The sequence below is a fragment of the Pan troglodytes genome, chromosome X (assembly GCF_028858775.2).
Source record: "Pan troglodytes isolate AG18354 chromosome X, NHGRI_mPanTro3-v2.0_pri, whole genome shotgun sequence".
In the NCBI taxonomy this organism is placed as follows: domain Eukaryota; kingdom Metazoa; phylum Chordata; class Mammalia; order Primates; family Hominidae; genus Pan; species Pan troglodytes.
This window is the reverse complement of record NC_072421.2, coordinates 22,496,543-22,522,300: the sequence shown is the minus strand read 5'-3', so window position 1 is coordinate 22,522,300 and position 25,758 is coordinate 22,496,543. Positions and strand designations below refer to the sequence as shown.

Sequence of the window (25,758 nt, the reverse complement as noted above, 5' to 3'; positions counted from 1 at the left end):
CTCAGAAATCACCACTGAAGAACTTACGTATTTAATCAAACACCACCTGTTCCTCAAAAACCTATTAAAAAGAAAACTCAGTGTCATAAAGAACTAAGATGAAAGGATACTAATGAGAAATAACAAATGTACTGCATAGTTCTTGATTGGATAGAAAAACAGCTATAAAGGACATTTGGGGCAATTGGGAAAATGTGAATGTGAGCTGTATACTAGATAATATTGTTGCATTAATGCTAAATTTCTTGGATATGACAATGGTATTGTGGCTTTGTAGAAAAATATCCCTGTTCTCAAGAAGTACAGGCTAAAGTATTTCACTTCAAGATTCAGTATCATAATATTGCAACTTATTTTCAAATGGCTTAGCAAAAATAACAAGAATAGACTTAAATACCAACCGGGCATGGTGGCTCCCACCTGTAATCCCAGCACTTTGTGAGGCTGAGGCTGGTGGATCACTTGAGGTCAGGAGTTCGAGACCAGCCTGACCAACATGGTAAAACCCTGTCTCTACTAAAAATACAAAAATTAACCGGGCGTGGTGGCGCATGCCTGTAATCCCAGGTACTCGGGAGGCTGAGGCAGGAGAATCGCTTGAACCCTGGAGGTGGAGGTTGCAGTGAGCCGAGACTGTGCCACTGCACTCTAGCCTGGGTTACAGAACGAGACTCTGTCTCAGTATGTATATACTTAAATACGTATGTGTGTGTGTTCAGTGAGAGAGAAAAAGCAAATGTGATAAAATACATGTCAATCGTGGTGAACTGTATAGGGCATTTATTTTGCCATTCTTATTTTCCTGTAGTTTTGAAATTTTTCAAAATGAAGAGTTGGAAATAAAAAATAAAATTAAAAACATTTACCACCCCTGCAATACTGTATTCATTTATATGATACACTCATACATCATAGAATCTTAGAATTTGAGAGTCCTTGAAGTTCATCCAGTCCGATATTTATGAAACTATGGGTTGTAACCCAATCCTTGCTCACGAATAGTGAGTCACTGACTAGCATTTTTTGAATGAAATGGAAAGGAATAAAACAAAAACTATCAGTGGGTCTCATCACTTATTAAGGTAAGCCTGTTTGGGGAAACTTTTGTTTGAATCACTTTGAATCACATGTATGTGTATACATGCACGCGAGTGATGGGTCTCAATGAAAAGTCTATTTTTTACTGTGAGCTGCAATCACAAAGGTTTGAAAGATCTAGCTGCCCCAAATCCCTGTACAGTATCAGTTCATTTCAAGGCTGGGTATTCTGTTCTTTAATAGGGCATTTTTGGACACTTCTTACTGTTGACATTTATTCAAAAATTAATTGTGTCATCTTTCTTGTTGTTCTTAGTACGGTGGCAGGATAACATATTGAGATACTAATTTGAGTTTAGTTCTTACATGTCCTTTCCCCTAGTTCAAGGGCCTTTGTACCAAGCAGGACTTAGGGACCAGGAACACTGAGCAGAAAGCAGAAATTGTATAAAAACAACCTCCCTTTTCAAGTCTTTTTGTTTGTTTTTAAACCCAAGCTCCTCAAGGGAACTGTGCTGACTTGAAAAAGGCCAACGTCATAGACCCATCAATGGTCTTCTCTGAATTAATTTTATTTGACCTAATTTTACATATCTCAGACAAAAGATCCCTTACTTTTAAAATGAGGGATTGAACTAACCCAGGGATTCTTAACTCGGGGTTTAGCGTATCAGTGAACTTGAAAGAGAAAAACATCTCCTTTTTATTTTCAGTAATCTCTAACAAAAGCATGTGTTTTATTTAACTGCAAATGCAAGCGTTAAACCATAGTCATGCTAGCAGAACCTGGGATTTGTCATTAATAGAAATCAGAAATATTTTTGTATCACATGACAATTGTTGCATATATCTTGAAATATCATTTATACTTATTACCACTTCAAAATTAGACTCCTGATAGATGTTGTTAATTAATAGATTAAATGAAGAAACACATATAATACTATATCACACATTTATAATATTTACTATTTTGATAGGCATATTTTTAATATACTGATTTCCTTTGTATTCCTATGTGTGATGTTTTATGCATTCAAAAGCATTATTCTGAGAAGCCAGCCTGCCAAAGGACTCCTAGGTGAAAAAAAAAAAAAATGTTTAGAATCCTTGGACTGGATGATCTCTTGTTTTCAATGTCTACATTGGTGTGTACACAGGGTTTCTATTAGTCTCTCTGGGAGAATGGCTTGTAGCTTAGATAGTTATCTTTGTGACAAGATCACACTGACATTTTGATCATTTCATATTTGACTTGAAGTGCAACTTTGTTGGCAAGCTGAAGCATCGAACCTTTAAATTCAGCTTTTCAAACAAATCCTTCTATTAAAATTATTCTCTAATGCATTCACAGCAAAATACAGAAAAAAATAGTACAGGAAGAGCCAGGCACAATGATGTGCACCTGCAGTGCCAGCTACTCAGAAGCATTGCTTGAGCCCAAGAGCTTGAGGCTGTAGTGCGCTGTATGCCTGTGAATAGCCCCTGCATTTCAGCCTGGGCAGCATAGTCAGACCCTGTCTGATTCTGAGATAGTCACATAATATCTCTGAACCTCATTTGTAAACACATTTAGATGATCTTTACAATCTGTAAGCTCCCTTTGCAGTGGTAAATTTCTATACTTTGGAAATTTTTTGTCTTTCTGCTGGGTGTGTTCTTTGGGATTTGATTTGGTTTTTTTTTTTTTTTTTTTTTTTTTTTTTGAGACGGAGTCTCGCTCTGTTGCCCAGGCTGGAGTGCAGTGGCGCTATCTCGGCTCACTGCAAGCTCCGCCTCCCGGGTTCACGCCATTCTCCTGCCTCAGCCTCCCGAGTAGCTGGGACTACAGGCGCCCGCCACCATGCCCGGCTAATTTTTTGTATTTTTAGTAGAGACGGGGTTTCACCGCGTTAGCCAGGATGGTCTCTATCTCCTGACCTCGTGATCCGCCCGCCTCGGCCTCCCAAAGTGCTGGGATTACAGGCGTGAGCCACCGCGCCCGGCCAGGATTTGGTTCTTAATGTATCTTTAATTCATTCATTCATATATCAAATATTGAGGTGGGAATAGCTAAACAACTAAGCCAAGGGATTCTGGGAAGATCTTTCCTTCTTTCTTTCTCTCTCTTTCTCTCTCTTTCTTTTCTTTTGTTTCTTTCTTCCTTTCTTTCCCTCTCTTTTCTCTTTCTCCTTCCTTCCTTCCCTCCCTCTCTCCCTCCCTCCTTCCCTCCCTCCCTCCTCTTTCTTTTTCTTTCTTTCTCTTTTCTTTTTCTTTCTTTCTTCCTTTCTTTCTCTCTCTCTCTTTCTCCTTCCTTCCTTCCCTCCCTCTCTCCCTCCCTCCTTTCCCTCCCTCCCTCCTCTTTCTTTCTTTCTTTCCTTCTTTCTTTCTTTCTGTCTGTCTGTCTGTCTTTCTCTCTTTCTCTCTTTCTTCTTTCTTTTTGAGACAGGGTCTCATTCTGTCTCCCAGGCTGGAAGTACAGTGGCATGCTCACAGCTCACCTCGGCTTTGATCTCCTGGGCTCAAGTGATCCTCCTGCCTCAGCCGCACCAGTAGCTGGGACTAGAGGCGTGCACCCCCATGCTTGGCTAATTTTTAAATTTTTTGTAGAGATGTGGTCCCACTATGTTGCCCAGGCTGGTCTCAAACTCCTGGGCTTAAGTGATCCTTCTGCCTTGGTCTACCAAAGTGCTGGGATCACAGGAGTGTGCCACCCTGCCTGGCCTGAGAAGATATTTCATTGAGTTATGTTTAAACTGGGTTTTGAAGGCAGAGTAGGAGTCTGTTAAATGAAGACAGAGTAAAAGTGTTCCAGGCAGAGAGGACATTGTCTATAAAGGCTCACTGTGCCTGGGGCCCACAGTGTACTGAGGGGCTTGATAAGGGTTCAAAGGGGACCAGTCCAGGCTCCTTAGCTTAAAAGAAATTGGAGAAGATGGCCGGGTGCGATGGCTCAACGCCTGTAATCCCAGCACTTTGGGAGGCTGAGGCGGGTGGATCACCTGAGCTCAGGAGTTTGAGAACAGCCTGGGCAACATGGCAAAACCCCATCTCTACCAAAAATACAAAAATTTAGTTGGGCATGGTGGCGTGTGCCTGTGGTCCCAGCTACTAGGGAGGCTGAAGTGGGAGGATCACTTGAGCCTGGGAAGTCAAGGCTGCAGTGAGCCGAGATGGCACCACTGCACTCTAGCCTGGGTGACAGAGTGAGACTCCTCCATCTCAAAAAAAGAAAATTGAGAAATCGAAGAAGATGTCTAAACAGGGTAAGTGACATGATCAAATTTGTTATTTGGAAAAAGAGTCCTGAGAGCAGTATGAGGCATGGGGGAGATTGAAATCAGAGAAATCAGCTAGAAAGAAGAATGCTGAAAAAAAGAAGAAAAAGAAACAGAAAAAAAGAAAGGAGACTACTGCAACATTTGAAGTAAGAGATAATGAAGACCTGAATTAAGGCACTAGCGATGGGAATAGAGGAAAAAGAATAGAAGTAGGTGATGTTTATGAGACACTGTGTGGTGATGAATGAGGAATCAAGGGTGATTCTAGTTTCTACTGACAAGTGGGTGAAGGGTGATATTGAAAGGTATAGTCATTAACCTTATAGAAAATACAGGAAGAAGGAAAGGCTTTGGGGAGAAGAAAGCTAAGCTTAGAAATGTTGAGTTTGAGGAGCCTATTTGATCTCAAGGGAGATATGGACATGATACTCTGGGGAGAATTGCCCAGAGATATGGAATTACAAACATCACACAAAAGGTAGCTGAAGCCATTTCATCAGCTACCCAATCACCATTAATGGCACCACCATCTGCCCTGTCCCTCGGCAATGCTTCACATTACCAAGCCTGTCAAATCTTGACTCCTGAGTTTACTATTAAGGCTAACAACAAGTGTTTCCTCTTCACCCCCACCTTCCCAACTGACCTTTGTCACTCCATAACACATGTATTAGTTAGGGTACAGGCAATGTTGCTGTAGCAAAGGAATCCTAAAGTAAAATAGCTTATATAAGATAGAAGTTTATTTCTTTTTTATATTAATATAACAGTCCAGGGTCTACAAGGCAGCTCTGTCCCATGATGACATATAGGAACCCAGGCTGGTGGGCAGCTCTGCCATACTCAGGATCCGTCTTGGGGCCCAAGGCATTGTTCAATTCATTGCCACTTCCCAACTAATGGGCAGAATATTCAGGGCAACCAGCTTCATCTTTATGGAGATAAATATGCATCACATCTACACACATCCCATTGGCCCAGACTCAGTCACGTGACCACATCTATCCTCATGGAAGACTGGAAAATGTAGTATCTTGCCGGGCAGCCATGTGATGAGCTCACATGCAGGGGGCCTCTGTTACCAAAAAGTAGAAAGGCAAAATGGACACAGGGAACAATTAGCAAACTCTGACACTTCCAAACCTCTGGCATCTAAATATCCATACACACAGAATACACTCATCCCTCAAAGTACAATCCATTTCCTGAGTACAAAACAAAGTCTGACACCTCTGTGTAACGTGCAGTCTTTTCTATCAGGTCTAGATCTACTGTCTCATGATCCAGAAATCTATATAATAATAGAACATTACTCCCCCAACACTACTCAACATTTGGCACATCATATAGAGCAAGAACAGGATAGACACAGAGAAAACTCCCATTTGGGAAAATGTAGAATGGAAAGCACTCGTCAGTCACTGGTGCATAGAAATGACGAAATCGTGTTTGGCAAGATGCGCAAAGACTCCCTAGTAGTGAAGGAAGTTCTCCTGTCAGACCTTGGTCCCGCCCTCTGGGAGGAATTCCCTTGTACATGATCCTCCCTGGACTTTGGCCTTGTCTACTATTTCACATGGTCGTACCTGTAGCGGCTGTGTAGAGTACACATATGTGTTTTGACTTTTTTTTGTTTATTGGTTCCACCAGTTACTAAGAAAGTTGTATTAATGTCACTCACAATGACTGGGGGTTTTCTTTCTTCTCCTTGATGTACTTTTAATTTTGATTTTGTCAATTTTTATTTTTATACATTTTTATTTTTTATTTATTTTTATTTATTTATTTAGAGACAGGGTCTCACTCTGTCACCCAGGCTGGAGTGCAGTGCACCATTATAGCTCACTGCAGCCTCAAGCTGCCAGGCTCAAGTGATCCTCCCACCTCAGCCTTCCGAGTAGCTGAGACTAAAGGCACATGCCACTACATCCAGCTATTTAAAAATTTTTTCTGTAGAAACAAGGTTTTGCTATATTGCCCAAGCTGGTCTCAAATTCCTGTACTCAATTGATTCTCCTTTCTCCATCACCCAAAGTGCTAGGATTACAGGTATGAGCCTCAATTTTTTTTTCTTTCTTTCTTTTTGTTTTTGAGATGTAGTCTCACTCTGTTGCCCAGGCTGGAGTGCAGTGGCATGATCTTGGCTCACTGCAACCTCCGCCTCCTGCATTCAAGTGATCCTCCTGCTTGAGCCTCCCTAGTAGCTGGGGCTACAGGCATGCACCACCACATCCATCTAATTTTTGTGTTTTTAGTACAGACGGGGTTTCACCATGTTGGCCAGGCTGGTCTCGAACTCCTGACCTCAGGTGATCCACCCACCTTAGCCTCCCAAAGTGCTGGGATTACAGGTGTGAGCCACCATGCCCAGCCTCAATTTTTATTTTATATATTTTCAGGCCAGGTTATTAGTTATGCACAAATTTAAAATTGTTCTGTCTTCCTAGTGAATTTAACTTTTCTTAAGAAGTGACTTGCTTTATTTCTAATAATGCTTTTTGCTTGAAGTCTATTTTGTGTGATATTAATATAGCTATATCAACTTGCTTTCAGTTACCAATTGTGGAGTAAATTATTGTCATTTATTTACTTTCTACCTTTCTTTATTTTTACGTTTAAATGTGTCTCTTTAAACAACACATAGTAGTACTGCTTGTTTGTCTATTTTCTATTTTATAATCTGTTTTCTCACTGGAAAATGTAGTCCATTTACATTCAATGTAATTGTGATATATTTGTGTTAAAATCTTATTATTATGTACTTTTTCTTTTCTTGTCTGTTTTGTTTTGTGTTTCTTTTTCTTTCTGTCCTCACCCTCTTTTGGACTGATGACTTTTACATTCAATTTTTAAAAATCTCTTTCAGTTTATATATCATATACTCTTCTTTTATTCTTTTGGTGGTTAGCCTAGAATTACAGCATGTATGTTTCACTTATAAATATCCTTTTTTTTTTTTTTTTTGAGATGGAGTCTCATTCTTGTCGCCCAGGCTGGAGTACGGTGGCGCAATCTCAGCTCACTGCAACCTCCGCCTCCTGGGTTCAAGCGATTCTCCTGCCTCAGTCTCCTGAGTAGCTGAAATTACAGACGCCTGCTACCACGCCCAGCTAATTTTTATACTTTTAGTAGAGACGGTGTTTCGCCATGTTGGCCAGGCTGGTCTCGAACTCCTGACCTCAGGTGATCTGCCTGTGTCGGCCTCCCAAAATGCTGGGATTACAGGCGTGAGCCACCGCGACTGGCCTAAATATCTCATTTTTTTGAAGCAAGGTCTCTTGCTGTCACCCAGGCTGCAGTGCAGTGGTACAATCATAGCTCACTGCAGCTTTGACCTCCTGGGCTCAAGCAATTCTCCTGCCTCAGCCTCCTGAGTAGCTGGGACTACAGGCGTGCACCACCATGCTCAGCTAACTTTTTTTATATTTTGTAGAGACAGAGTCCCATTATGTTGCCTACACTGGTCTCAAACTTCTGGGTTTAAGCAATTCTCCTGCCTTGGCCTCCCAAAGTGCTGGGATTATAAGCATGAGCCACCACACCCAGCCAAATATCTAACTTTAATTGATACCTTTCCTCTCCTTTTGGATAATGTTAGGAATTTAGAACATTTTTATCTCCATTTATTTTCCTCTCAAGACTTTATACTATGATTATCATGCATTTAAAATATCTATCTATCTATCTATCTATCTATCTATGTATTCCCACAGGGGACTATACTAATTGTTTCACATAGTTAATACTCATTTAGATTTACTCATATCTGGAGTCATTCTAAATCCATTTTGTTGTTCATTTTTCCTAGAGGTTCTTGCTCAAGGTTTTCTGTCCCAATTAGGTTTGGTTATCTTTGATTGTGTGCTGGGCACTATATAAGAAAAATTATTTGTCAGAATAATTTGAGGCCCAAGTTGATCACCCTAGTCCAAGTTCAAGATGTGAGATTCTCTGAGCAAGCCACTTCCAGTTCACCCTTCCTCCTAACATGTGTGTGCATGTGTATGGGACGAGGACTGGTTTATCATGTGTCCACCCTTGGCAGGTCCCGATGTCTGATTTTTGCCTTCCTATTCCCATGAGCTTGCTAAGAAGACAGCTCACCCTCTCAGTTGTCTCTTCAGGATCTGCTAGTAATGGGAAGGCAAAAGTGGTTCAGAATGTCAGGCTCACTTCTGTGGATTTCCATTCTTTTCTGAATCGCATCCCAGTAATTTATCACTATTTTGTTAGCTTTTTGATGCTTTTAAGAAGAGGTTTAATATATTATGTTCAGCAAGAAAGTTGGTCTGAATACCTAGTATGTCATTACAGAAACTGGAAGTGTTTTTTTTTTTCACTCCTAGGCTAATGTTTCTAAAGATGGGGCCCACGGACCATTTCCACCAAAATCATGTTATGCTTGTTAAAAATTGAGATTCCATGGTTGCCATCTCAGACTTCAGAACCCATGGCACTAAGACCCAGGAATCTGCCTTTTGATAGGTTCTCAGACTATTCTTATGAAGACTTAAGTTTGAGAAGTTTTGCCCCAAAGCTTAACCCTGCACTGTTAGTAATAGGCATTTGGGCAGTATTACTTGATTTAATTCTTATTTACAGGTCAGGGAGGGCAGAAGAAAGCTGAAAACATGCCACAGTTGGAATTTGGTCAATATTTAAATCTCCTATCTCCCCACCATTTGAAAAAACCCTCCTTAAGACAAGATGATCCCACAGAAGAACTCTCAAGATCCAAGCTCCGATCTAGAGCCAGTCTAGTCCTGTCACATTCACCTGTCTCAGAAGTAACATTCATTTTGACTGGACATGGCAGGTACTTCAATATGTCTTTCAGTCACTAATGAAAGGTTTGAGAAATAAGTTAAGTTACTTAAAGATATCTTGACCCCCAAATCCAACAGCGAATCCAATTACGAACTAGCCTAAAAAAATAGTCTGTGAAACCATATCTTTTATGAAATAATGGCAATTATAAATAGTAAGTATTTTTTACAATATTATTATTTGCCAAAATAAGAAGTTGTTAATACCATGTTGGTCTTCAACATTATTTTTAAATGTTACTGATCCAAGAAGTCTGTAGATCTCAGAATGACTGACTTACCAGCTCCTCAAGACACTCCAGATTCTGATATTCCAGAAAGCTCTCAGCCTGCCTGCCAAAGTCTCTGTGAATAGCATGCAAATCTGCATTCCACACTGCCAGGAACATGATTAATTATCTATTTAGATTAGCCAACAGAATCTATGTTCCTGTGTTTCTGTGACATGGTTACTTAAATTTCTTAGCTGTGGTCATGCTTTTGAGTTACAATGCTTTCTCAAATGTGTGTCTCTGCTTTCTTGCAGGAAAAAAAAAAAAAAAAAAAAACACAGCCAAGCAGTCAGCGAACAACAACTTAGATTTCTCATTTCTGCACCAACATGCAGTGTCTTAGATTTTATTCAGCTTTTAAAGGAAAAGCTTTGTGTGGGTTCTGGTGTTTTCCACAGCTGAATAACCTTAATATGGAAATGTGCTCATGTTACACATCATAGCCTTCAATAGAAAGTTTCAGAGAATTTGAGCCTTTTAATCAGATGATCTTGCTCTCTACTCAGAAAACAAAATTCCATGGGGAACCTGCTATTCAGAGTAGGCTTTGTCCTATTATAATATTTGTTTTCTCTTTTTTTGTCTGTTTTGTTTTTTAAAATTTTAAAATTTAAAATTTTAATTTTTAAGCGTACATAATAGGTGTGTATATTTATGGAGTATATGAGATGTTTTGATTTCTCTCTAAGAAGATACTTTTCAGAAACCATCTGAGCAGCAAGCTGTATTACAAATGAGCTGTTATGAGATTTTTAAAAATAGGTTTCTTTTGGAAACTACTATCATTTGGAGAATGGTTTCTATCTCAACTGGACTGAATATGCCTTATCGATGCAATAATGTTTGTCATTTCAGTAACTTAATAGGCTAGCATACATTAATGGGCTGTGGTAACCTATGTAACCTGTGACAACTGAAAAATAATTATCACATGCCCTTACAGTTTCATTTAACCATATTAATCTGCTTTGGTAATGGAATCATTCAGGCCTAGTTAAGTCTATCTAGATTTTGAAAAGGAAAAGGTAATTTTAAAACGAAAGCGTAATTTAAACATCTTTAAAATATGTAGGTTTACAACAAAATCACATATTTAGGCTTTTAAAGATACCCATTCACTTGTGTCTCTGAAGCAGAAACCTGTGCTTGCTTTAAATCCCCATCTTTTATTCCTATAGGCTCTTTAATCCATTCATAACTCTTTCTTCCATCAGCTCTCAGCAGATCGGTTTTGTGTGTGTTAAGGTGGGTGGGATGTAGGCAATGTTTGAGTATGTTAAGAAAAATTACCTAACACCTGGAAACAAGGAGACAGAATGACTGCTTGTCCTTTCAATTTCCAGACTGAAGCTTTATTAGAAGGCCTCCATTTAAAGCGCCCACCCAAGGATTATTCAGTTCTCTGTGAGAATGCACTGTTGCTTGATTAAAGCCCAGGCATGTTAACTTGGAGGTTTTTGTCCAGTAGAGATGCAAATGATTTCTTTGCAGTAGAAGGGGTGACCTCAAAGGTTATGGTTTTATTGCCCTGTTTTGCCTCTAACTTAGTAAGCTTATTTCGGCATGCTTTTTCTTTTTAAACATATCTTTTGAATTCTCCTTTGTACCAGATTTACCATCCTGCTGGCTCCCTCATTAATGCATAAAACCAGTGAGGTGTTCATTCTGTATTTTCATTAGGGTCATATTTTTGAAAATTTTACTTTGTCTCTGTGAGGAAAAGAGACACATCTCACAAGACAGCCAAGAAAATAGATACCTCATTACTTTAGTTCTTCCAATCTCGCCTCTGAGGAACACCTTTTATAATAATTAAACCAATGCATTTTGATTTTCCCCTTTAAATCCCACTTCCTGCTAGCCTTTTGATAGAGTCATCAAGGTTATTGTCCCAGGAAAGAAAGGACGAACAGGTGCTGTCTAGAACAGAGCCCATTCATCAGCTTTGAATTTCAAAGCTGATTTTCTTGACCTCTTTTGAGTAAAACAATATATATAAAACCCAGGCTTTTTGGAGAAAGGGATTTCTAAATAACAAAGCTTCCTTTTCAATACACAGGCCTGTGTGCAGGATAGAAGGGAGGCATGGTCAGGCTGTAAAGAGTAGAGAGAAAAACCCTCCCCCCTCCCTAACCCCTTCCCACTTCCCAGTCTGGGGGCAGGTCACAAGACACAGTTGTTCTGATCGCTTCCTTCTAGGTTGAAGTCCTAGGGCAGGAAGTATGTTAGCTAGGTTGCTGAGAAGGCAGAGGACTGCAAATGGGGAGGTCTGGATCTTGCTTTTCTTTGGGAGGATTAACATCTGCCCTTTGCCACTAAGAGGTCTCCAAAGCTACACCCCTCCCTCACACACCTGATGCCATCTTGGAAAGGAGCAGAGGAAGGGGTGGAACTCTTACTGGTTGAGCACTTAACTGAGTCATCCAAGTAGGGACTATTTACCCACAAAGACATTTTAAGTTAGGGATTGAATTGAGGTTAATAAATTGAATTCAATCTTGTTTCCCCTCCCTACTTCTACCTAGAGGGCGGGGGCTTGTGAGGTAAATCAGAGAAGTCAGAGAGAAAGAAGAAAGCTACAATTTTCACTTGATCTTAGCCAAAAGGCCAAGAAGGGATGAAAGCTACAATTTTCTTTGCCCAGCTGAGTATATCCCGAGTAAATGTGAAATGCTGTCACCTATGTATATATTGCGTATGTATTGCATGCTCCTTTATCCTCTTTTTGCCACACAATCAACAAATGCATTGTTAGTTTTTGATTTCACAAAAAGCATGTCCTGTTTTGCTTGTGGTAACTGGTCTCCATCTGACACATTGGTATGCTTTCTACAATGCTTGCATCTAACAAGATAAAGTTGGCCACAGACTACAGTAGCAGGTGCCAGGAATATGACCACTGTGATTATAAATTTGTTGATGTCTCCTTATAGTTCTTTCAATATTTGCTTACAATGTTCTGAGCTGGTGAATTAGGTGCCGTTCACCAAACATAATCTGTCTTACCCATGTCCTGGCCTCCTATGAATTGGATAGGGCCATGTGACTAATTGTGGCCACTGTGTAATAAGAGTAACTTTCAGGCTGGGGCAACTTGTTGCTGATGTGTGACTTTCCAGAGCTCTTTTTTCCTCTAGTGTGGCAACTGGCACAGTTTGACATGGTAGCTGATCCACAGACTAAGGTTCTGAGTCACTATGGCGGTCAGAGCTGCCAGACAACCTGTGATGGACATGTAGCATGAGTGGGAAATATATCTTTGTTGTTTGGGCTTGTTTGTTACAACAACATAACCTACCCTATCCCATCTGAGACAGGTATTTTAAAGAAGGAAAGTGACTGACCCAAGATATTTCTCCTAAAGAAGACACTGGATAGTGCTTTCTTCTAATGGTTCACCTCTTCTCAAGTGAAATAAGTAAAGACCATTAGGAAAATACAGGAAACAAAATGTAATAAGAAGAGATCCATAGTTCTATTCTGTAGGCTTTGATAACATTTGATGTATTTCTTTTTTTATGCAGATAGTTCATGCTTACTATAGAAATTTCGAAAAATACATACAAGCAAAATGAAAAAAAAATCCCCTTATAATTCTACCACTCAAAGACAACCAGCTACTTTTGCAGAGAATATTCTTTTGGACTTATATACCGAACATACACATTCTTACCTCTTCCTACTCTTTTAAGGGATTTTTAATGTGTCTACCCTTTTAAGCCTGAATTTTCACTTAATATATTATGAACATGTTGTCTTGTTAATAAACGTGTTTCAACATCATTTTATTGGCTGCTCATCTTTCCACTGTATTGTTGTACCGTAATTGATTTTTACGCATCTCTTATTATTTGAGTTGTTGGACATTTGAGTTGTTTCCACTTTTTTACTAAAAAAAATTAAAATTGTTTCGACTTTTTTGCATGGTGATTAATTTCCCTGTAACAGGCTGGGCATGGTGGCTCACCCCTGTAATCCCAGAACTTGGAAAGACCGAGGAGGATCACTTGAGCCCAGGAGTTCGAGACCAGCCTGGGCAACATAGGGAGACCCCTATCTCTATTTAAAATAAAAAAAATTAGCCAGGCATGGTGGAACGTGCCTATGGTCCCAGCTACTCAGCAGACCAAGACAGGAGGATCACTTGAACACAGGAGTTCAAGGCCAGCCTGGGCAACATATGGAGACCCCCTTTCTAGTAAAAATACAAAAAATTAGCCGGGCGTGATGGTGCCTGCCTGTGGTCCCAGCTACTTGGGAGGCTGAGGCAGGAGGATTGCTTGAGACTGGGAGGTCGAGGCTGCAGTGAGCTGTGATCGTGCCACTGCACTCTAGCCTGGGTGACAGAGCGAGACCCTGTCTCAGAAAAAAAAAAAATCCCTGTAGCTAATCATTTCCCTAGGATTAAGGATCTTAGAAGTGGAATTTCTGGGTACACAGCTTTGATTACACCAATTTATAGGATTTTGCTTGATTTCTTATGCTATTATAATCATGTAGTGAGTATAGTTTCATATTGTTTTATTTTTTAATAAAAATATTTCCCCATGTTATCACACATGTTCTATAAAAATAATTTTTACTATGTTCATGTAGACATAAAGCTGAGTTAAGTTAGTGAATTTAATGTATCCATTCCACTATTTTGGTTGTTGGACAGTTAGGTAGTTTACAGTTATTCACTGTGGTAAATCACAGGTTTAGGAACATCTCTTTGTAGAAAGCCTAGTATATATTTAGGATTATTACTTTAGAACTTTAGAATAAATTTCCAAAAAAAGAATTACTGCCTAAAAGGGCGTGGACTCTTTTTAACTTTTTTCTTTTTTTTAAGAGATGGGATCTTGCTCTGTCACCCAGGCTGGAGTGCAGTGGCACAATCATGGCTCACTGCAGCCTCAACCTCCTGGGCTCAAGCGATCCTCCTGCCTCAGGCTTCCAAGTTGCTGGGACTACAGGCATTGGGCATGAACATTTTTGAGGTTGATGAGTGTTGATAAATTGCTTTCCAAACCAGTTTTATCAATCTACATTGTAATGTGTCATGCCTTATTATGACAAATTAGAGGCTAGGTATTAGAACATTCTGATGGATTCCAGAACAATCCTCCATAGGAATCTTTAAAAGGAAAAAAAAAAATTCCCTTCTCTGTGTTCCAGGTCAGCTTTTCAAAGATAGAAAAGACATTTAAAATACCAGGAAGAGTAATGTGAACTTAGTGTTCTTTATCATCTCTTTTATATCAGATCTTAGATTTGGATGGTGACTTTATTTCCAAGTGAAATGTTTTCACATTATCTCTACAAGCAAGGCAGGCATCTCAGGGAGATACTGAGGCACAGTGAAAGTTTCTCTAAGTGACTTTCCTATAGCCATATAATTTATACTGAACTCACATCTATGGTCCATGTCTTGGGGAAGACTCTTGGCAATGTTAGTGAAGTTCAGGTTCACTTCAAGACACACTAGATATAAAACAATTTTTTTTTTTGAGACGGAGTTTCACTCTTGTCACCCAGGCTGGAGTGCAATGGCGCGATCTCGGTTCACTGCAACCTCTGCCTCCTGGGTTCAAGCGATTCTCTTGCCTTAGCCTCCCGAGTAGCTGGAATAACAGGCGCCTGCCACCGTGTCCAGCTAATTTTTGTATTTTTCGTAGAGACAGGGTTTCACCATGTTGGGCAGGCTGGTCTCAAACTCCTGACCTCAGGTGATCCGCCTGCCTTGGCCTCCCAAAGTGCTGAGATTACGGGCATGAGCCACTGCACCCAGCCATAAGACATTTTTTTTTTAAGAAAAGGAACAGCAGAAAGGAAGGCTCATGTAAGTCCTGTCTTTGAATGAAAGAAAATATAACATCAAAAGAAGGAATTCCTCATAGAAAACAAATGATACCTACAAACTAGACTTCAAACTAATGTTTTGCAGTTTATAAGAATCAAGGCTTCTCCTGACTTCAATTGTTGAGATGACTGTAAAATGATAGTAATCTATTCTTTCCTCTGTAGGAATTCTAATGAACAAAGAACCAGTTTGTGTTGTATTTTAGACATCAAGGTGCTTGGTGTAGAACAGGGTTTCTTAACCCTGGCACTATTGACATTTTGGGCTGGAGCATTCTTTGCTGTGGGGGTTGTCCTGTGCACTGTGGGATGTGTAGCAGCATCCTTGTCCTCTACCAAGGATGCCAGTGGCACTGCGCCTCCATGTTGTGACAACCAAAAATGTCTCCGGACACTGCCAGGTGTCCTCTGGGATGGTATATTTAATTCTATTGTATAAGCCCTGACTATGTTCAGATGAAAGATAGTCAGAAAGGATGGTGAGCTTGGACACTGATGTCCTTTAATAGATATTTTCATATTAATTTCACTTCTTTTTTTTTAGCTTGACCTGATACATTTTGAGAAAAATGGATGTCTTATCTCAGCAACTAAATGAAAAAATAAAATGGACATCAATTGATTAAGTATTCTAAATCTGTAAATTGAATGTGTGAACTCCATGTAAATTACAGTAATCTAAAATTTTAATGAAGATAGTTGTCTAGAAAACTAGCAAGTAGAAAAATGAATTCACTCATGTAATACCTGTGAATAACAAAATTTTATCAGCAAGTGGCTTTTTCAATTTATCAAGTAAAATATAAGGTCAGATGTCTGGGTTTTCTAAGACATTCACATGGCATTTCAAATAGGAGAAATCAAAAGTCCCATCACAATCAGAATAAAGGACACATTTGAATTGAAATCCTTAAGAAAAACTTTGACTAATTAAGATCAGAAGTCTTGTCTTTGCTCTTAAAATTTAAAGTAAATGTTTCTAGATTGTATTCTAATAATCGTGCCAATACATTTAGCCAAAAAGATTTTTTACAATATATATTTTCATATACATTGCAGGATGTTTTTCCTAGTACATTATGAACTAATCTTTCCGACCCTGTGACACCTGACATTTGCCAGGGCAACCCGCGGGTGTTTAAACTGGCAAACTCCCTTTATCTCGTCATTACAAGGATTTTCTCATATGCTTATGTTTAGGAACATGGCCTTCCAATGTCTGACAGAAAGTTAGTCAATATTTGGTGTAAAATAGGTTCCTCTTGGACTGTATTTAAAATCGCATTGAATATGTTAAGGTGCTTTCAGCTGTGAATAACAATATCCAGCTAAAAGTGGTAAAAACAATATCCAGCCAGGCACAATGGCTCCACTCCTATAATCCCAGGAGTTTGGGATGCTGAGGCAGGAGGATCACTTGAGCCCAGGAGTTCGAGACCAGCCTGGGCAACATAGCAAGAGCCTGTCTCTCTCTAAAAAAAAATTAGCTAGGCATGGTGGCACATGCCTGTGGTTCCAGCTACTCAGGAGGCTGACGTGGGAGGATCACTTTGAGCCCAGGAGTTTGAAGCTGCAGTGAGCCGTGATCACGCCATTGCACTGTAGCCTGGGCAACAGGGTGAGACCCTGTTTCAAAAAAAGGTGGCATATCCAACAGGATTGTATCATTTTACATAATAAGGTGTTTAGAACGTGTGATGGTTAATACTGAGTGTCAACTTGATTGGATTGAAGGATGCAAAGCATTGATCCTGAGTGTGTCTGTGAGGGTGTTGCCAAAGGAGATTAACATTTGAGTCAGTGGACTGGGAAAGGCAGACCCACCCTTAATCTGGGTGGGCACCATCTAATCAGCTGCCAGCATGGGTAGAATATAAAGCAGGCAGAAAAATATGAAAAGACTAGACTTGCCTAGCCTCCCAGCCTACATCCTTCTCCCGTGTTGGATGCTTCCTGCCCTCAAACATCAGACTCCCAGTTCTTCAGTTTTGGGACTCGGACTGGCTCTCCTTTCTCCTCAGATTGCAGACCGCCTGTTGTGGGACCTCTTGATTGTGTGAGTTAATACTTAATTAACTCCCCTTTATGTATATATATATAAATCTTATTAGTTCTCTCCCTCTAGAGAACCCTGACTAATACAGAAGGTGATGGTCCCAAGCTAAACAGTGTCATCATCAGTGATCCAGGTTCTTTCCATCCCTGTTTGTTGCCATCCTCAGCACGTTCGCTTTGTCTACTGCTTAATGGCTGCAATATAGCTTCCATAGCTCCCATGAAATGAAATGCCTATGAAATGTCAGGAAGGAAGAGGTGGGGAAAAAAAGCTCTCCTTGAATATCTGTTGTTTTCATTACCATGAAAAATCTTTCTAAAAGCCTTTTGGAAGAGTGTGGCTGAAAGGTTAATTTGACCAGATGGGTCATGTGGCCAGCCCTACCTGCAAAAGAGGCTGAACGAGAGTGTCTGGCATTTTTAGCCCTTCTTATGGGAAGCAGGCCCTGCCAGAAGGGAAAGAGAGAGAGAAATGACTTTTGGTTAGGCAATCAAAAGTGTGTGCAAAATCATATTTTTAGAGAATGTTCCTCAGTCTAAAAAACAGTAATGTTACAAAAGTTCTACAAGCATTCTAAATAGCTACCTCTTCTCTATATTTTCTGTTTTTTTTTTTTTTTTTTTTTTGACAGTTTTTTGAGACGGGGTCCTCCTCTCTCACTCAGGCTGGAGCATGTTGGTATGATCCTAGCTCACTGCAGTATCGAACTCCAGGGCTCAGGCAATCCTGCCTCAGCCTCCCGAGTAGCTGGGACTACAGATGCATGCCACCATGCTTGGCTAATTAAAAAAATTTTGTAGAGGCAGAGTCTTGCTATGTTGCCCAGACTGGTCTTGATCTCTTGGCCTCAAGCTATCCTCCCAAAGTGCTGAGAGTGTGGGACACTGTGCCCAGCCCATATTTCCTGTTTTGATTTGAAAATTAAAAATGAAACTTAAGAAACACAATCAAGTATGGGAAATATTACATACTATGTAAAACAATTGTAAGTATGTTAGGGCTTAAGTAAGTTGCTAGGATAAAAGCCAACTTGATTTCCCCCTTAGTAAGGGAGATTCTTTGAGATCCTGTGTGTAGTCTTATCTCCACAGACCTTACATATTCAAAAAGATGTGCTAATGGTGTTTATGTGCTAATGTGCTAATGGGAAATAATTTAGTATGTTACAGGCTGCCTCGAGTTATTTCTTGTTTTTTTTTTTTTTTGTTGTTGTTTGTTTGTTTTTTTCCTTTTTGTAGAGAATGGGGTCTTGCTACATTGCCCAGGCAAGTCTCGAACTCCTGGGCTCAAGCTATCCTCCTGCCTCTGCCTCCCTAAGAGCTGGGATTATAGGCATGAGCCACTGCACCCAGCCTGCCTCCGGTTATTTTATTTGGAATCTGTCTCATACCAGTACTCTCCAAAATGTGCTAGACGTCCTTACTCACAGTTAGTTAGGTTGAATCCCTCAAGGTCCATCTCTTATGGGTGCCCTTGCTTGCAGTAGACTTAGGCTGGTTGAAGCATAGCCGTTTTTCTTGGAAATGGGTGGCTTCTGCATTTTGTACACACTCTTTGAACATTCTGCTTCAAGAATGGGACTGGTGTCATGTGGTCCAGCAGCAACTCCTGCAAGACAAAGAGATGCAGGCCTTTGAGTCTCCTGGGGTGGTCCCTGATGTGGCCATATTCCCCTCTGGGCTCTGAGGCCAGATTTGCCCTTGAAGCTCTATTGCTTCATAGAGGTGGAGGCATGGGCGTGCTAGGGAGAAGGGACCTGAAAGCTTCACCTCGAAAGTCACCAGTGGGCAGCACAGCTAAAACCTGGATCCCACATATTTCTTGTTCCATTTCTCCTGTTTTTATCCTTTAATGTTTACAGGGATTAGACAACAATCAAACCGCAAGACAAGGCAAATGCATTTCCAATGCACTCAGATGACACCAAAGATTGATGATTTCTCTCCTGCAAAGTTCAGTCTTGACAGATCTCATTTCTTTTTCTCAGGAAAAAAAAAGAAAGCCACGACCAAACTCTCTCTCACTTCATATGACTAAAAGATGAGATTTTTTCCTATTTGAAGAATACTGCATATACGTTTTTACACTGGGCAGAGAGCTAATTCTACTTGACTAAAGTTCAGCTGCCTGTCATACTTCCAACCTGGGGAATCTTCTTAATTCGTCTGGCTCCCGTTTCAATAGTAGGGAGAACAATTATGCTTGTCCAGCTCCTTGTCTCCAATAGCTGACAGCAGTGATGAAACTGTATACAAGTTTCATCAAGTATAGGAGAGGGATCGTTTTCTACTTTAGAGTGGCCTGTATCTATCCATTCAAGAGAGCTCATTGGGCACTGTTATGAACGAGGCACTATGAGCGTGGCAATACCAAGAGAAAGCATGGGATTTCAGCCCCCAAGGAGTTTATAAACTGGGAAAGAAAATAAGGACACACGAAGTTGTACATGAGTGCCATGAGCACAAGTGTTTATAAAACTTAAGACACATGCTACAGCATGAATGAACCTTGAGGACATCGTGCTAAGTGGAATCAGCCAATCACAAAAGGACAAATACTGTATGATTCCCTTTTTGTATAATTATTTTTTAGTTTTAAATTTTTATTTTATTTTATTTATTTATTTTTTGAGATGGAGTTTTGCTCTTGTTGCCCAGGCTGGAGTGCTGTAGCCTGATTTTGGCTCACTTCAACCTTCACTTCCTAGGTTCAAGCGATTCTCTTGCCTCATCCTCCCGAATAGCTGGGACTACAGACTCCCGCCACCACACCCGGATAATTTTTTTTTGTATTTCTAATAGAGATGGGGTTTCAGCATGTTGGTCAAACATCTGACCTCAGGTGATCCACCCACCTCGGCCTCCCAAAATGCTGGGATTACAGGTGTGAGCCACCACGCCTGGCCTATTTTATTTTATTTTGAGGCAGGGTCTTGCTCTGTTGCCCAGACTGGAGTGCAGTGGCGCCATCACAGCTCACTGCAGCCTTGACCTCCTGGGCTCAAACGATGCTCCTGCCTTAGCCTCCCAAGTAGCTGGGACTACAGGTATGCACCACCACTTCCAGCTAATTTTTTAATTTTTTTGTAGACAACAGGTCTCACTATGTTGCCCAGCCTGGTCTCAAACTCCTGAGCTCAAGCAATCCTCCCGCCTTGGCCTCCCAGAGTGCTGCAATTACAGGTGTGAGCCACCACGCCAGGCCTGATTCCACTTATATCTACAGCAGTCAAATTCATAGAGACAGAAAGTAGAATGGTGGTTACCAGGGGCTGGGGGGAAGGGAGGAGTGGGGAGTTGGTGTTGAAATGGTACAGAATTTCAGTTTTTGCAAGATGAAAAAGTTCTAGTGATGGATAGTGGTTGCATAACAACGTGAAAGTACTTAATGCCACTAAACAGTGCATTTTAAAATTGTTAACATAGTAAATTTTATGTTATGTATATTCTCACCACACTTAAAACACTTGAGTAGGAGAAATATCAAATTGTGGTATAACATAGAGGATACAACTTGGGGCTAAAATAACCTGAGTTTTCATTCTGTTATTTCTATTGACCGACTGTGTGATTTTAGCCAAATCTTTTAACTTCATTAAATGTCCTTATCTATGAGGTAGAGAAAATGATAACCTAACTTGTAAGGTTATTGGGATAATTCAATGAGGTAATGTATGAGAAAGCCATTTAGCTAAATGTATGGTACGATATAAAATAAATTTTTATCATGGATGTGATGAGGGAAGACTTAATAAAGGAAATAGGACTTGAACTGGTCTTAGAAGGGTAGGCAATAACATTTATTGAGGGCCTACTGTATCCTCATCTCAGTTCATGTAGCAAACGTTTGAAGATATTATCCTCATTTTACAGATAGACAAATTAAGACACAGAGATTTTGCACAAACCCAAAAGGCAGCTCTATCTTTCAAATTCCTCATCCTTTCCACTCATAGGAAGTTGTGAGTAAAAAAGTGTTGAAAGTGGAAATAGAGTAAAAAAAAAAAAGCAGAGGTGATGAATAAATGCAGAAGCTTATTCTTCTTTTAAAAATAATTTTATTTTGAAATAATTTCAAAAAAAAGTTTCAAGAACAGTACCAAAAACTCCCTCAAATCCTTCACCCAGATTCAACAATTGTTAATGTTTTGCTACATTTGCTCTATTAGCTCATTCTCTCAGAACCATTTGGAAGTAAGCTTCAAACATCATGCCCTTTTATTCTGTCAGAGAGGAAAAACTGTTCCTCTGCCCTCTTTGGTTCTTTGCTTGGAGCCCTGTAAATTAAACTGATAAAAGACAGATTCACAAGAGACAGCAACATTTAATTATGTTGGTTGGCATGGAAATTCACAAGGAAATGTGACTCAAGGAGGTGGTTAGAATTTGGGGCTTATACACTGTATTAGTCCATTTTCATGCTGCTAATAAAAACACACCTGAGACTGGATAATTTATAAAGGAAAGAGGTTTAATGGACAGACTGGGTAATTTATAAAGGAAAGAGGTTTAATGGACTCACAGTTCCATATGGCTGGGGAAGGCCTCACAATCATGGCAGAACGTGAAGGAAGAGCAAAGGCATGTCTTACATGGTGGCAGGCAAGACAGCATGTACAGGAGAAGATCCCTTTATAAAACCATCAGATCTCATGAGACTTATTCACTATCACGAGAATAGCATGAGAAAGACCCGCCCCCATGACTCAATTACCTCCCACTGAGTCCCTCCCATGACACATGGGAATTATGGGAGCTACAATTCAAGATGAGATTTCAGTGGGGACACAGCTAAACCATATCACATACCATCTTAATTGGGGATGGGGAGGGTCAGAGGACACTTCTGGGAGAACTAATAACTTCTTAGAAGGGGATTAGGGAAGGGCACTTATGGAAAAATAAAGATTTTTTTTGAAAGATAAATGAACCCTCAGGAGAATAGATGGGAGATAAGAGTTTGGTGGCAATGTCTGTTTGGGTGTGGTGCCAACTTGTCATCTCCATCTATGTTGCTCTCAGGGAGGGGATTTATGGCAATCGAGGGTTTTGTTTTGTTTTGTTTTTTGGTAGATTCTGCTTTTAGACAGATAAGAGATTTCAGGAACTTGGCTGGGCGCAGTAGTTCACACCGTAATCCTAGAACTTTGGGAGGCCAAGGCGGGTAGATCGCTTGAGGCCAGGAGTTTAAGACCAGCCTGGCTAACATGGTGAAACCCCAGCTCTAGTAAAAATACAGAAATTAGCTGGGCATGGTGGAGTGCACCTGTAATCCCAGCTACTCGGGAGGCTGAGGCAGGAGAATCACTTGAAACCGGGAGGTGGAGGTTGCAGTGAGCCAAGATCATGCCATTGCACTCCAGCCTGGGCCATAGAGCGAGACTCTGTCTCAAGAAAAAAAAAAAAATACCATCCCCAATTAAGATGGTATATGATATGGTTTAGCTGTGTCCCCATCCAAATCTTATTTCTCCTTCAGCCAAAAATAATTTTTAATGAAACAATGACTTATTCTAAATCCCTTCAACTCTTATACTTCAGCCTGTGTTGCCTGAGAAGTTAAGCACAGAACATTCTAAAAATCAGGACATTCAATGCTATTAGCCCAGAGCTGAGCACCCTGTGCCTATTACTCAAGTACCTCTTTGCTGGTAGTTTTAATTTAGAAATGGGGTTGGCTAAGCTTCTTGCAGCTATGTGAGGAATCTGTCTTACTCAGCAAAGATTTCTAAGGTGTCTATTCAAATATTTCTAAGGTGCAAAATAGTGTTCTAGACACCTATGACTCAAGTGATGTTTGATGGACAGCCACATGAGGTTCTCTATCAAAACCATGACAACTATGCTTGCATCCATTTATCCTCCTCTTAGAAAGGGCATCCCTTTTAATGAAGGCTCTATCGTGCCCTGGCTCCCATCTCTTCCCTCAATTATTTTATCTCGGGTCCTTTCCATTAGCACCAAAAACATGCACACAATTCTCCTATTGCTAAAACAATGATAACAACTTTCTCCTACATCCTTCACTAGGTCCCACAGTTTTTCTCTCCTCCCCTTCCAAATTGAACTTCTCGATGGCATTTTCTGTATTTGCAGTCTCTACCCGCACACACCACACCCACTCCACCATCCACCATCCACTCCAACCTGGCTCAACTTCTCCTGCCACACTAGAGTTTCTCTCTCAAGATCATCTATGAACTCTTCTACTACAGGGGTTTCCAACCCCCAGGCCACAGACTGGTACGGGTCCATGGCCTGTTACAAACTGGGCTGCACAGCAGGAGGTGAGCGACGGGTGAGCCAGAGAAGCTTCATCTGTGTTTACAGTTGCTTCTCACTGCTTGCATTACCACCTGAAATCTGCCCGCTATCAGGTCAGTGGCAGCATTAGATTCTCATAGGAGTGAGAACACTATTGTGAACTGTGCATGCAAGGGGCCTAGGTTGTATGCTCCTTATGAGCATCTAATGCCTGATGATCTGTCACTGTCTCCCATCACCCCTAGACGGGGGACCATCTAGTTGCAGGAAAACAAGCTCAGGACTCCCACTGATTCTACATTATGGTGAGTTGTCTAATTATTTCATTATATATTACAATGCCATAATAATAGAAATAAAGCGCACAATAAATGTAATGTGCTTCAATCATCCTGAAACCATCCCCCACCTCTGGTCCATGGAAAAATTGTCTCCCACGAAACCAGTCCCTGGTGCCAAAAGGGTTGGGGACTGCTGTTCTACTAGAACCCATGGATATTTTTCAGTCCTCATCCGACATCATTTCTCTTTCAGCAACATCTCATATTATGGACATCCCCCTCTTCTTGACACATTCTCTTCCCTTTCTCTAATACCAAACTCTTACAGTTTTCCTTCTAATTTTCTGAAGCTCCTTTGTTTCCTATTCCTGTACTTTTTTTTTTTTTTTAACTTAAATGCCGTTATTCCTGAGATCTTTATCCTAGGACACCTTCCCTTTTCATTTTTCCCTGTTTTTGCTGGACAATATGCACTTCCATGGGTTCAATTATGTATTTGGGGCGCATCAACTCACAGATGGCATCTCCAACTAATTTCTCCTAAGTTCCAGATCTGTACATACAACTACCTACTCGCCATCTCCACTTGGAAGTCTCTCAGGTATTCAAACTCGAGAGTTCCAAATTGAGGCTGGCCTAGTGGCTCACACCTGTAATTCCAGCACTTTGGGAGACCGAGGCGGGCAGATCACCTGAGGTCAGGAGTTCAAGACCAGCCTGGCCAACATGGTGAAACCCTGTCTCTACCAAAAATACAAAAATTAGCTGGGCGTGGTGGCGCACGCCTGTAATCCCAGCTTCTTGGGAGGCTGAGGCAGGAGAATCACTTGAACTCGGGAGGTGGAGGTTACAGTGAGCCAAGATCGAGCCACTGCACTCCAGCCTGGGTGACAGAATGAGACTCCATCTCAAAAAAAAAAAAAAAAAAAAAAAAGGAGTTCCAAATTGAACTGCTCCTTTTCTGGTATTCCCTAGCTCTGTCAATGGCATTTCCATCATTTCATTGCCTTCTTGACTCCTTGAACCTAATACACGCCTAACCATCAAATACAGTGGAGTCTACTTTTGGTTTGTTCTCTTCTTCCTTCTGATCTCTACTGCCACCACTGTATTCGCCATCACTGTCATCTCTTGTTGAAGATTACTGAAATAGTCTTTTTTTTTTTTTTTTTTTTTTGAGACGGAGTTTCGCTCTTGTCACCCGGGCTGGAGTGAAATGGCATGATCTCGGCTCACTGCAACCTCCACCTCCCAGGTTCAAGCGATTCTCCTGCCTCAGCCTCCCGAGTAGCTGGGATTATAGGTGCCTGCTACCACACCCAGCTAATTTTCATATTTTTAGTAGAGACAGGGTTTCACCATGTTGGCTAGGCTACTCTCGAACTCCTGACCTCATGTGATCCACCCACCTCAGCCTCCCAAAGTGCTGGGATTACAGGCATGAGCCACCACGCCGAGCTGTGAAATAGTCTTCTAACCAATTTCTTTGCTACCAGACTTGCTATTCTCCCATCCATGCTTTACCTTTAGCTGAGATGATCCATCCAAAAGGCAAATCTTGCTTGAAATTTTCAATGACTTCCTATTTGTGATGAGGCTAAAGTGCAGACTCTCCTTAACGTATAAAAACAAATGGGATTTTTTTCTTACAAAATACAAAAGAGAAAAATTATATTATTTACTGCTGTATCCCCAGAGCCTAGAACAGTGCCTGGCACATAATAATTGTGTAATAAACATTTGTTAAATGAATGAAAGACTTTATGTATTGGTTCCAGTGATTAAAGAATAGGCATGAATATGAAAAACGGAACTTTTTAAAACCAATAGCCATCTCTTAGTGTATCATATTTGTAAGACTCGTATTCTAAAGTGTGACAAGCTTAAAAACCAACTACAGTGAGCTCAGAAGAAAAAC

General features: G+C 40.6%; 1 protein-coding gene across 1 annotated transcript in view; it reads right to left on the bottom strand.

Moving 5' to 3' along the window:
- Positions 1 to 4,117: 4,117 nt before the first annotated feature.
- The window catches only part of MBTPS2 (membrane bound transcription factor peptidase, site 2), a 73,285-nt gene continuing 51,644 nt past the window's right edge, over positions 4,118 to 25,758 (bottom strand). Inside the window, exons 12-13 of the mRNA XM_063804219.1 lie at positions 18,724 to 18,904; positions 4,118 to 5,373 (exon numbers count right to left, since the gene is read on the bottom strand). Of these exons, the coding sequence (XP_063660289.1) occupies positions 18,883 to 18,904 (22 nt within the window). The 3' untranslated portion in view covers positions 4,118 to 5,373; positions 18,724 to 18,882. The remainder of the gene's footprint in view (positions 5,374 to 18,723; positions 18,905 to 25,758) is intronic.